Source organism: Sebastes fasciatus, chromosome 12, assembly GCF_043250625.1.
Source record: "Sebastes fasciatus isolate fSebFas1 chromosome 12, fSebFas1.pri, whole genome shotgun sequence".
Lineage (NCBI taxonomy): Eukaryota > Metazoa > Chordata > Actinopteri > Perciformes > Sebastidae > Sebastes > Sebastes fasciatus.
Window position 1 is genome coordinate 1,793,988 of NC_133806.1, and position 12,790 is coordinate 1,806,777.

The following is a 12,790-nucleotide window of genomic DNA, read 5'->3' on the forward strand; positions in this document are numbered from 1 at the left end:
CATTTCAAAATAATTCTGTGGACAGAATTCCTTCACAAGGCTTGTAGAACATGCAGTGACTTGCAGGGCTCCATGAATAAATAAAGTAAAGGGTTTTAATTGCGGATTATTACTATTATTTACAAATTACCTCACAGTTCTTAAACTTTTTCTGTCTAAAATAAATATAAATTACATTTATATTTGAAATGAAATTTGCCGTTATGAAAGGCAAACTCTATGTAGGGCTGTCAGCAGCAGCAGAAACGCTGCCAGTGTGGACGCCACAAGCGTGAAAGACGCAGCCGTTCAGCGAGGCAGCCGCCACTGCTGCTGACGTTCCCTGTGTGAGCTGGACAGAGCGTTATTCAGCGTTCGGTTGTGCTTAGCTCCATCCTCTCGTGTCACTTCTGGTTCCAAAAACAAAACGAGATGACGAGAGCCAAAATTGTCTGGGTCTATGAAATGATAGAGGCGGTAGCAATGTCGTTAGATCAGTAGCTTCTAAAAGATGCCTGACCCAACATTAGTGGCGACGGGCTGGCTGCTGGCCATTTTCATGCTTACACCTTCTTCTGTATAACAACTACAGCGGCAGTATATTCTAATCAAGCAGTTCCTTTAACAGGAAGCACACTAGTAAAGTGGTAATGATGCTCAACACAGCTCCATCCTTTAAAACAGTTTACCCATGGTGCAATGCTGGACTTGGTATTGCACGTGTCAGAATCGTGCTCCCTTTATCTATGTAACACTTAACTTCACAAACATCTATTAGAAATTGTCAATCAGATTGATTTGACTTGGAAAGAAATAACTGTGATGCTTGTAATCACAGCCTGTGATAATTACACTGATCACTGGGGGAGGTGAACATGTGACCACAAATAGGACCAAACACACGTCTGCTAATTGTTTTCCCAGCAGCCTCCGTTCCAACAGAACGAGCTCCATATGAAAACTTTCTCAAACAGTCTGCAGGGCTCCCTGCAGGCGGAGCAACCGCTACACCGCCGGCACAGAGCATCTTACTGCCATCTCTCCGCAGTTTAGTCCTGCCCACACGGCGCCCCGTGTGGTTAACACCACACCTCGCTCTCTCCACATGCTCACACACACACACACACACACACACACACACGCACGCACGCACAGAAAATCATCTTTCTCCTCTCCCTTGGTCAGCCACCCACACTCAGTCACGAGGGAGCAGTGCGTGGTTGCACCGGTGTATGTGCCATTTTTGTGGTGTGACGTTGTGTGTGCGGCCCCGTGCTGTATACAGTGTGTATGTGTGTGCACGCAGGAGTGTGACGAGGAGCTAATGCATTAGACTTGCTTTAGGATTCCTCAGTGCTCCTTATGGAGGCGGGTTGGAAATCCCTTAGTTTAGCAACAATGTGGTCCAGCCAGGCACAGCGCTCACATTCATCTTCCTCAAACGCAGCCGGCTGCCAGCAGCTGGAGAAAAAAAAGCCAAGTCAGGAGGCTTCATGAGCATTTCCTCCTTCTTCTGTTGGACCTCGTATCAGTCTGGCGTTTTTATTATTTCTTTACCCCTTCCATCACAACCAATATGTCGGGCAGCACTGATTAGACTGTGATCAGTGTGGTGAAGTGATGTATCTCAACACTGTTCTGGCATTTACACAAGTGACTGGCCCAGCGGAGGCAGTACAGTTAAAGCTGAAAAAGGAAAACAAGTTTCAAGTCCTATTTCCTTCCTTGCTGTCAGTTTATTACACATACACATCTAGCTTTGTTCCACTGCCTTCAGGACTGTTAGACAACATGGTTGTCCAGCTGGTCTGAGGCCAGCTAGATGTGCAGAGTCTTTAAAACAAAATGTGTTGAAGATATTTTGCAGTGAAAAACTAAACTTGTCAGTGCTCTCTGGTGGACAAACTGTGTAACAGAGAAGTAGTGTGTACTTGTATAAAAGCCCATTTAGATGATACACTTGTACACTTGGTCCATGTAGTTATCCATATACAAAACAAAACAAAAAACATAAAGAATATACACATATATATATATATATATATATATATATATATATATATATATGCTGTCAAAGTTAAAGTAATAATAATGTGTTAACGCAAATTCATTTTAACGCCACTAAATTCTTTAACACATTAACGCAACTTGCGATTTTTAGGTTGTAGCGGCTCAGTTTTAAAGCGAGAGTTAAGATCCTGGTATCATATGAAACTAGAAGAATCTAAGGAATCCATAGGAAACCAACCATTTCATACAAGTTGTCACGAAGGAGGTTAAATAACGCTCCAAACTTGTGCTAAATTGTGGCGAGGAAAAACTGTCATGTCCATTTTCAAAGGGGTCCCTTGACCTCTGACCTCCAGATGTGTGAATGTAAATGGGTTCTATGGGTACCCACGAGTCTCCCCTTTACAGACATGCCCACTTTATGATAATCACATGTAGTTTTGGCCAAGTCATAGTCAAGTCAGCACACTGACACACTGACAGCTGTTGTTGCCACGTTGTGATTTTTCCATGCTAAATGCAGTACCTGATTTCCAATAGTAAATACATACATACATTTGCATAAAGCAGGATATTTGTCCACTCCCATGTTGATAAGAGGATTAAATACTTCAAACATAAATCTCCCTTTAACGTACATTTTGAACAGATAAAGACTGTGTGATTCATTTGCAATTAATTGTGAAATAACTGGACAATGTACAGTATATACAGTATATATATAAACACAAACACACATACTAGTTGTTATCTGTGCTTCTTGACTGGACCTGACACACACACTCCCCGTGACAGAGACCTTTACAACACACACACACACACGGCGACTAGTCATAGCTTGTTGACAGCTGCGTCACTGTCACTGCTACGAGCGCCGCACTCAAATATCAGCCAGGAAAATCATGATTTGAGAAAAACTGGAAGCAACAAAAAGAAAAGCTCTAAGAAAAGAAAAAGAGGAAAAAAATATTCAGTGCCTCGTGTGAGGACATATTCCCCAGGGTCCAACACGATGATAGAAAAATAAATATCTACACTGTGTTGGTGAGTTGGCAGTTCTTGTCAAAGAAACACTAGACAAGATCATCTTTGTTTTTTTCAAGCACCAGTGACTACAGAAAACTGTGAAAAGCAAAACAGAAAAACGGCAGAGACAGTTCCCTCCAACCCTCCGTTTTCTGTTTCCACTTCTCCCCGATCCTCTCCCAGCCAACACATTCTCACTACCGACTCGTCAAATACTGCCGCTTGCATCGGGGGACTGATGCACAGGGTTCCCCTTTTGGACGGACCGGGGACTGCCTGTCAATATACGCTCGTTACATGCATAGTGTCCTTTCAAAATAAACTCCCATTTTCACAGGAAGTTAGGTTTAGGCAACACAACCACTTAGTTAGGGGTTAGGAAACGCTCGTGGTGGACGTTAACTTCACTGACTAAAGACTCATGTGACTCACGGGACTGACGATACCGACGAGTCACGTGACTAAAGACTGACGTGACAAAATAAGTCAACGTTACATTTAGTTTCACACGGGACACGAACAGCGGTCTCCTGGTTGAAAGTCTTGTGTTTGTTGGACCCATCCACCTCCACTCCCACCCTAAACGGACTCTCACGCTATTAACTAGAGACGTTCATAATTAACGGTTTAACCGACATTAAGCATTTTAACCGATTAACACTATCGGTTAAAACGGTTAAAAGAAATGTTAATAATTAACTCAAAAGCTGAGCGGTTCGTCTCTTTAAGGAGAAAAGCTGGTCCACCTTAACAGCCCACCTTAAGAGGCAGATGCGGAGTTGTAGGATACAGGAAGTCGGCTCCGATCTCTCCATCTCGCTTGAGCGGAGCGGAGGAGTTGTAGTTTCGTAGCATTTATTCAGCGACAAATAACCTGTCCACACACTGCTACACCTACGATCACAACTAGAACACCACCAACAACCTCACACTCACCACCAACACACACACACGGTCTGTTGGACACTCGCTAAAGTTATGCAGACTACGTATGGCGGCGGCGGCGAGCACGAAGCCTCCGGCAATGCTAGAGCTGCTAACGTAGCACAAATACACACACTGTTTGTCTGGCAATCGCTAAAGTTAATCCGGGCAGACACACAGCTGACAACCTGCTAAACTAAACTAAATGTGCGGTGGAGACTTTTACTGGGAAAGTGGCTGCATGTCCGCGACACTACACGCAGCATCGGAGCTGCTAAGTTAACGCTCCCGGACGGTGAACTGGAGACTCAGTTGTCTGTTGTGCTCATACACTGCAGCTGGCGAGAGGCACAAATCTATAATAATCGGTAAACGAGAGTCGGTTATCGGTTAATAAAAAGTTTTAAAATGAGCATTCCTAACTGTTATCTATGAAAATAAAAATCTTAATCCAAATAATCCAATTCCGAATTTTGCCTTGGGCACCAAAAGGGCTAGGGGCCGGCCCTGTATCTGCATTCAACCAACCTGCTCTAACGTGATTGGTCTATATTACTGAACTTGGACTGCAAACAGATACCAGAACACTTCCAATGCCAACGTTTTGTCCCGTTGCCTACAGATCCTGCATATGAATGAAGAATCTGTTTATAAGTGTTCTACATCCTCCTTCACATAATACAGCTCATTTTGAGGTTTACAATTGTCCCATAGCAACATGTAAAGAACATGTAAAGAACATGTAAAGAACATGTAAAGAACATGTAAAGAACATGTAAATTCCACCCGGAGAGGCCCCGTTCAGCACAGGTGCTTTCAAAACTGGACCTTTTGTCGTTGCAGTGTGACGCTGCTAACAATGAGCCTTCTCTCCGTGTCTCGGTGCAGGGTGCTCTTAAGGCTGTGACACCGTGTCCTTGCTTGGTTATTTCTCAAGCTTTATTACATATTTCACACTTGAAAATGACTGCAAAGCCAGAGTGCGTGATGTGCAATCCTGTGGCATTGTGGGTAAGTTGTATCTGTCCTCCTTCACCTTCAGGTCACTTTTGTTGGTCATTTCTGGCTCTTTTTTCAAAGCTATCGCGAACGTGTCTCTTTTGTTCAGATTGAGTCATGTGCTCTCTCATCTCCTCACATCTCTCTCGTCCAGCCTTTAATCACTCACTGCCTCCCCTGCTGTCCACTGAGGGCTAACAAATGAATCCCTTCCTGCTCCGTGCCACACCACATTTCGTGACATAAAATCACAGCCATCCACACACATGCACAAAGTACACATGGGAGGTCTACCAAAAATGGATTTCCACAGACAATATCTCTGGACCGGAGCTACCGTCGGCCAATATTTTGTCCCAAAACCTTTAACGTTGACCATTTGAATGTCAGAACATTCCAAAAATAGCCCTGAAATCTCCAGTCCTCTCAACTTAAAGGTTAAAGATTTCTCACTGCGTCCACACACAGTGAGCCATGGACTCCTGCTCAGAAGTAATTACCATATTATTTATATCTGTTTTTTAGGACGTTTCTTTGAAGTTGCAAATCTTTTGTGATGAAATTCATTTTATAGGATATTTGCTTTTTATGTCCCCAAGAAATTCCTGCTATTCAGGGACTCTTAAATGAAACCAGAGTGATATCGATAAAACCAGCAACAAACACCTGATGTATCCTTCCATCCTTTAAATTTGATCAAAAAGGTCACATTAGAAATCAATGTAGGTTAAGCATGTCCTATTGATCCTCCTACTGACACAGTAAAACAGATAATCAAGCTGTACCAAATCTGTTATACCGTACCAGAGGTTGACCACACTCATTGAGCATCATCTGATGTTGTATTATTAACAGAAGGAGGACGCATCGATCTAAAGGTCGATATATTAATCTAACCCAGGGGTCAGCAACCTGCAGCTCTTTAGCTCCTCTCCAGTGGCTCCCTGTGGATATTTAAAAAATGAGTGGAAATGAATAACTGTTTTTTTGTTTACATTTGAATTTTTTATCATTGTTGTAGGCCTATGGTACGAGGGTACGAAATACATAATATTACGAGAAAAAAGGCATAATATTAGTAAATATATGTATAGTACTATAGTAGTAGTAATTTTACGTGTTTATTCTCGTAATATTACGACTTTTTTTCTCGTAAAGTTGTGACTTTATTCTCGTAATATGACACAGGCGACACAGCTAAAATCACAATATCACTATATTTCAGCTGCTTGGCAGTAATGTTAGCTGACCAGACCAAGGTCTCTCCATGAATCAATGCTGATCCTAGTGTTGGCTTTTCCTGCCTCAGCCTCCCGACCGCGGCCGGAGGGAACAGGGGAGACACCGGAGTTTTGGTCGGAGACGATAACGTTTCTCTCTGCGGAGCCCCGTCACTTCACAAGACACGGGAAACCTCTGTTGGTCTGGAGGAGCTGCAGCAGTTATTTCTGCACAAACGTCCACTGTACATTCACTAGATATTCTGAAGGCAGGCAGAGGAGCAGAGTACAGCAGAGACTCCGGTCCTGGAGACCAAAGCTACGGTCTCCACCGCGTCCTCCGACCGCGGCCAACACTGTTTAACAGCTTCACTAGATACAACCAAGAGGTTTTGGTGCTTCACTGGAGTTTGTGTTGGAGTCTGAGTCTGAACAGCGTAGACACACGTGAGCGCGCATGGGACACCGACCTGCAATGATTTATACGTGGAAGAAGTTACAGACAGTCCCTTTAAAATAAGTACCCTAAGTAAACTATAAAACTCATACGGAAACAGCAACAGATCATATCACAGATGTCAACAAAAAACACCAGACTTTGTCAGACGAGTTTGTCACGTGACAAACTGGTCTGACAAAGTCTGGTGTTTGTTGGATGGTTGGTATGGTTAAGGTTAGAGAAATACTGCTGTTACGGGTGATACCAAGACAATGTTAATTGCAGGTCTGTGGCGGGATGCAAACTTTTCTAGAAGAAAGTCGGATGTACTACACATCCATCCAACACCCCCACTTCAACACTCTTAACCATCCACCTCAAGGACACAATACGTCCTGCAGTGGCACTAGAGGTACACTTTCATGCGTGGATCGTCCAATATGGACATAGAGCTTGGCACACTGGGCTGAGAAATTGGCTAAAATGATGTCAGACAGAATAAAATAAAGTGGCAATTCACTCTGATTATCTATCTACCTCTGAGGGGCACCGGAGAAAAGCTTTCATATTCTGCACTCAGTGGTTGTAATATAAAGAATCTAACTGTTCTCTGCCCTCTCAGTGATGAAGAAAACTGCATAGTGTTCCCTTTTCTAAATTATAAGTCATAGCTCCCACACCAGTTAAAGTCCATGTTCAGCCCCCGTCAGCTGGACATGAGCAGAGTTCGAGTCCTGACAGAAGGTCTCACCCCTCCATCTGCTGCTGGGCGGGGTCCCTCGGTCCCTCTGCAGAGAGACAGACTGTAATCTATGAACTCCTCAGTTACTGAAGGTGCTGAGACCAAACAGGTCCAGCTGCGTATCGCCTGACCCAAGCAACTACTATCTATCCTCATCAAGCCCTGTCCACCTGAGACAACTCCCCTCTCAGACACACACACACACACACACACACACACACACACATACTCCCTCTGTCTCTATTGTCTTTCCTTCATTCATCACTCCCAACTATCGCCCCTCTATTCCTCTCATCACTGCACAGCGGGGCCATAACTGCCCGGCTCCCCGACCTATTTCCACACAGAATCCATTACGTCTCCCCGTCCTCTTTTTATCTTCGTCCACCAATTCAATCCACCCAGTCACCCATCCAGCCAAATATTCACTGACTGCTTGCCTCTTCCATTTGAGCTCATCACAGGGCTGCATCGTTCACTCTGAACCCAGGATTATCATCTAAGAGACGCTCCGCCCGTGTGGGTTGAGGCACACCGAGGGAGAAGAAAAAGCTATAACACGTCCTTCTCTTTCTATCTCGACACAAGCCAACAGTGGATGGTATATTTATTTTTTTATTTTTCACACCTTAAGGCACAAACAGCCCACACCCCGCTGTTGAGCTCCATAAGCGGGATTACATAAGTGCCATAACTAGCAGAGAGGAGGCTGGGGCGGCGAGGGGATATTTAGCCGCTCTGGAGACTGGAGGAGGATAAGGCAGGAGATACCCACCGCAGCATCTTCTCTGCTTGGTTGGCTTCCCACGACTGGCTCAGTATCAGCCCACTATCAGCCTGGGGAGGGAAAGATGGGGAGGCAGCGATGGTGGCTCAGAAGAAGAGGAGGCGGAGGAGGAGGAGGACTGAGAGAGTAAGACCACAGGCTGATTAGGGGAAGCAACTGAGAGACGGAGAGGAAGGAGGGAGAGTTAGATGGTGGAAAGGTTAGGGGGAGAAAAGGGAGCCGAGAAATGTTCCATCCCTCTGGCCATAGTCCTGACGAAGCCAGGATAGAGATGTCAGGCCACATCCTGTCTGCCGAGGAGAGGGGAGGGGAGCCGGGATCAAGCAGCAGACAATTAGACCTCCAGCCACAGGCCCTTATTCCATCGCATTTCTGCCTCTCTCCTTCTATCTCCCTCTTTTGTCTCTCTTTACATCACCCCCCCTCCTTCCCCTCCTGTTCTGAGCATCCCCAGAGCTATCCAATATCAGCACTCGATTCTCCTCTATTTCCACAAGTTTCCCGGAGGCCGATCGAGTGTCCCTCCCTGGACTGCGGAGGGACGGGAGACGGTGCCGACCTTCGCAAGGTCACAGAGCTCGCTTCCATCAGATGAAACCCTAAACCTTCCATTTGACTCTTCCTCTCCTCTACTTCAGCCAAATCACTCCACTTGCTTTCGAGCCAATGTCACACAATTATCCTCACTTTTCACAAATCATACACATTTTCACCGGCTTGATTGCTACTGAAGAAGCCATTTCTCTGTCATTTTGCTGAGAGCATGCTAAACTCTGAGGCTGACCTTCCGAGGTCAGACAAAAAAAAAAATCATTTTTTTTCCAAATCTGTTGAAACAAGGCTCGTCTTTCCCTTCTTGTTTTACAGAGAAGCAGAGATAATCGTTAATCTCGTGCTTCTGGAATCTGTGTAGTTTATATATGATGTAATCCCCTTAGCATTTTACAAGTCAACTTGTTTTAGTTAAATGACTGTTAAAGCTTTCCTACTCACCATTTAGCTCTGAATTCTTTCCACTCTCTTTCACGCTGGGTAAACAGTTTTCCAGGTAAACTCCATTGTGATAACAGCTATCCCCCTCGCTGAGCTGCGGTGGCGGCTCCCAGCACAAACATGGAGTCTGCATGATGCCACAGGGCCTGTTGGACGTGCTGGAGGCCAGACAGTCCTCCAGCCACTGGCACAGCATCTGGCAGGCCGCCATGCTGGGGTTGCGCTTTCCCACCACCAGGTACTCTGTTTTGAAATCCCCGTCGCCGTCCGTGATGGCCTTTCCCGCCCGAGGAAGTCCCTTCCTCATTTGGAGGAACTGCTTCCCGGCCTCCAGGAAGGCCACCGGGGCGGAGGTATCGCACAGCCTCAACACCTCGTCAAAGCTCTCCATGCCCAGGTAGGTGCGCGTGGTCTCCAGGAAGGACTCGTACTGGAAGGTGCGGAGCTGCGACGGCACGCAGTCCTCGGTAGGTTTGGTGACCTTGATGAAGATGGTGTAGCGCCGTGGATCGGGGTTCTGCAGGGTCCAGGAACAAGGCATGGCGGGGAACGCTGACGACGACAGGAAGAAGCCAAAAAAGCGGCTCTGGACTAAGGTGGAGCAGGAGTCAGACTCTGGGCCGGAGGGGGCTGCGTGGCAACAACCCTCCATCAGCAGCAGAGGGGCAAAATATAGGAGGAGCACTGGGAGGCAAGGCCACCGGGACGGGCCAGGAACCCCACAGACAACGCTTGTCATGGTTTGCAGATGAAGGGAAGGATCATAGGTTGATGGCTGGTTTCTGGCTCTGGAGGAATCAACCTCCAGCTGTGAAGGGCGAAGGAGGAAGAGAAGGAGGAGCAGGGGGAAGAGGAGGAGGGGGAGGAAGGTTGCTCTCAAAGATCCAGCGATCGGCCCATAGCTGCATCAGTCGACCCCGAGATTCACAAGAACCTGTGAAATGGAAGAAGACAAGATATGAATTACACTCGGTATCTCATCAGATAACGGAACGGCATTACACTGATTCTATTTATCTCTGTGACGAGAAATCAATCCATCAGCTGTTATTGTTTGCTCTGTAAACTGAGAGCGACTGCAGCGACTCGGGCTCTGGAGAACAACGACACGTTGAATAGAAGCAGATGGAGGGAGGGAGCCGGCGCTTTAGTCGACTTTTTCTTTATTTCGCAACTTTAGATTGGTCTTTTCCTGAGAGACAACTGTTTTCCTCACATGTCTGCTCCCATATTTCATCCGCCAGCTCATTAATTTGTCCAATTATAAGACTATTAATTACAAAAAAGGCAACACCTGCAGCCATTCATTACTCCACTTTATCAGGGATGAGGCACAGACAGCAATGCCGTGATCAATAGTCCTCTTTGTTTTTGCTTATTAATGCCAAAACAATTAGCCGGTGTTTTGCCTTTAAATACACATTCATAAGAGGAGTATCTGTCTCTTTTTGGCCCATTTCTTCTATTCCGTGTCTCTATGCAGGGCTGCTTACCCTTGACTAGCTTTGCTGTTTAAGCTGTTATAATCAATGTTTCTTTATTGAAAAGCTACGACGTGGAAAATAGTTTTAGGGTGGTAAACAATGTCATTCAAATTAGGGATCGACCGATATGTTTTTTTCAAGGGCCGATACCGATAAAGATTATTAGTAATCAAGGACACTAATAACCGATATTTTGAACCGATATACATTTGCAGTAAAAATTTAAATCTTGGTGTCAAAAATGGGAATAACATAAAACTTCATTGAAATGCATTAAAGGTCCCACATTGTAAAAAGTGAGATTTTCATGTCTTTTATATTATAAAGCAGCTTTAAGTGATATATAAATACTGTGAAAGTATCAAAACACTCAATCCATGGAGAAATACACACAGCCCGTATTCAGTAACTGTGCGTTTGAAACAAGCTGTTAGGATTTCTGTCCATTTGTGATGTCACAAATATACAATATTTAGACCATTTCACAGTTTTAAACATAAAACATTCTAAATGCGTCCCAGTTTATTTCCTGTTGCAGTGTATGTGAATGACATCAGCTGACATGATGTAAACATGGACCTAAGCTGTTGCCTAGCAACGCAATTCCGTTGCAATTCCGTTGAAATGAGCTAAAACGGAGCGTTTCAGACAGACGGTGAATACAGGTATATTCAAGCAGACAGTATGGGGAAAATAAAGGGTTTTTCCTAACATTAAAGCATGTAAACATGTTCTAGTAGAAACACAAAATACAAGCATGAAACTGAAAATCAGCATAAAATGGGATCTTTAAAGCATATGTTTAATTAAAAGAGAACTTTTCAACATTATCTTAAAAAAAAAAGTGCAGGGAGCTCCCAGCTTCTTATAAAGTTAACTGAACATTTTAAGAATCAAATAAACAATATCTCTCTGAAGTTTTATAAAGTGTAAAAATAAATAAAACTAGCAAAACTTAAATTTGTGCTGAAGTTTGAGTCTCCATTCAGCAACAGCAGCAGACTGTGGTGCAGAAAGCAGAGTTGCTCAGCCTGCTCTCTCCTTCTGTTCCTCCCATAAACTAGAATACTTCATGACCAATGATTACCACAGCTGGATATGTCCAATAGCAATAGAAGTGAATATTCAACTCTATGCAGTGTCTGTATGGATTAACACAGGCCTTATATGCAGTTCCATTACATCCATTACACTGGGCCTCTCTAACAGCAAGAGGTGATGCTTTCTATTTATTCATAAAGCTCTTAACTAGCCATCATATATCACATTACATATTACTTATATTATAACACAACTGAACTAATAGGTCAATTTAAAACCATGTTAAACAACTACTCTTTAATATAACAGATTTTAACTGTGGTCTGATTTTGTCTGTTTGTTTTCTTGTTAATTATTTCTTGTGTGTAATTATTCAGTTTTAATTATACTCTGGACATAATAAAAAATGAGGGCATGTCCTCAATGATTCCTCGAGATTGAAATAAAGGTTAAATGAATGAATTACGTCTAAAGTCGCTAACAACAATATCCAGCACGTCTCTACCAGAACCAGAGTCAGAGCTGCTTCAGGACAGACTCAGTAACGTTAGTTAGTAACGTTAGTCCTGGTTGAGACTGAGAGGACGGACTCAGTCACATTAGTCCTGGTTGAGACTGAGAGGACCAGCCGATCAATTGTTGTGCTAGTCAGCTGGGTAAATTATGGATCCACAAATTAACTTATTGACGTTCGCTATCGCATTCAAGCTCTACGACTCTCAACATCAGCTCACTTTGTTCATGTAAAGGTTCATGTAAAAACACAGACTCAAACGGGCGAGTAATGTTACGTTTTCAAATTAGCAGCTAAAATACGTTTCAGTTCCACTGCCACCAACGTTACTCAGAGATATAACTAACGCTACATAAATAAACACTATTATCTCCTTACTGAATATCACTGCAACGAAGGGCATTATTGGGACATGTTTCCGTGGTGTAACTGGTAAACTGGACATGCTCTGTCAGCGTATAAATAGATCATAAGATTGTGGTGTTTTTGCAACTTCAGCATAGAGGATTGGGATGTTTATTGGAATTTATAATCAATATCTTCCGTCTTACCGAGAGAACAAAGCTCCGTCTGTCTGTGTGTTTTTGTCTGCACGTCTGAGGCACGGTAACCCTCAGTGTTGATTGGCTAGA

The 12,790-nt window shown here is 44.1% G+C and overlaps 1 protein-coding gene across 9 annotated transcripts in view; it reads right to left on the bottom strand.

The window, feature by feature from the left end:
• adgrb1a (adhesion G protein-coupled receptor B1a) overlaps positions 1-12,790 on the bottom strand; it is a 169,891-nt gene that overhangs the window by 114,726 nt on the left and 42,375 nt on the right. For all 9 annotated transcript variants that reach the window (XM_074652547.1, XM_074652546.1, XM_074652542.1 and 6 more), the window contains exon 2: positions 9,120-10,053. In XM_074652547.1, the coding sequence (XP_074508648.1) occupies positions 9,120-9,858 (739 nt within the window). In that variant the 5' untranslated portion in view covers positions 9,859-10,053. The remainder of the gene's footprint in view (positions 1-9,119; positions 10,054-12,790) is intronic.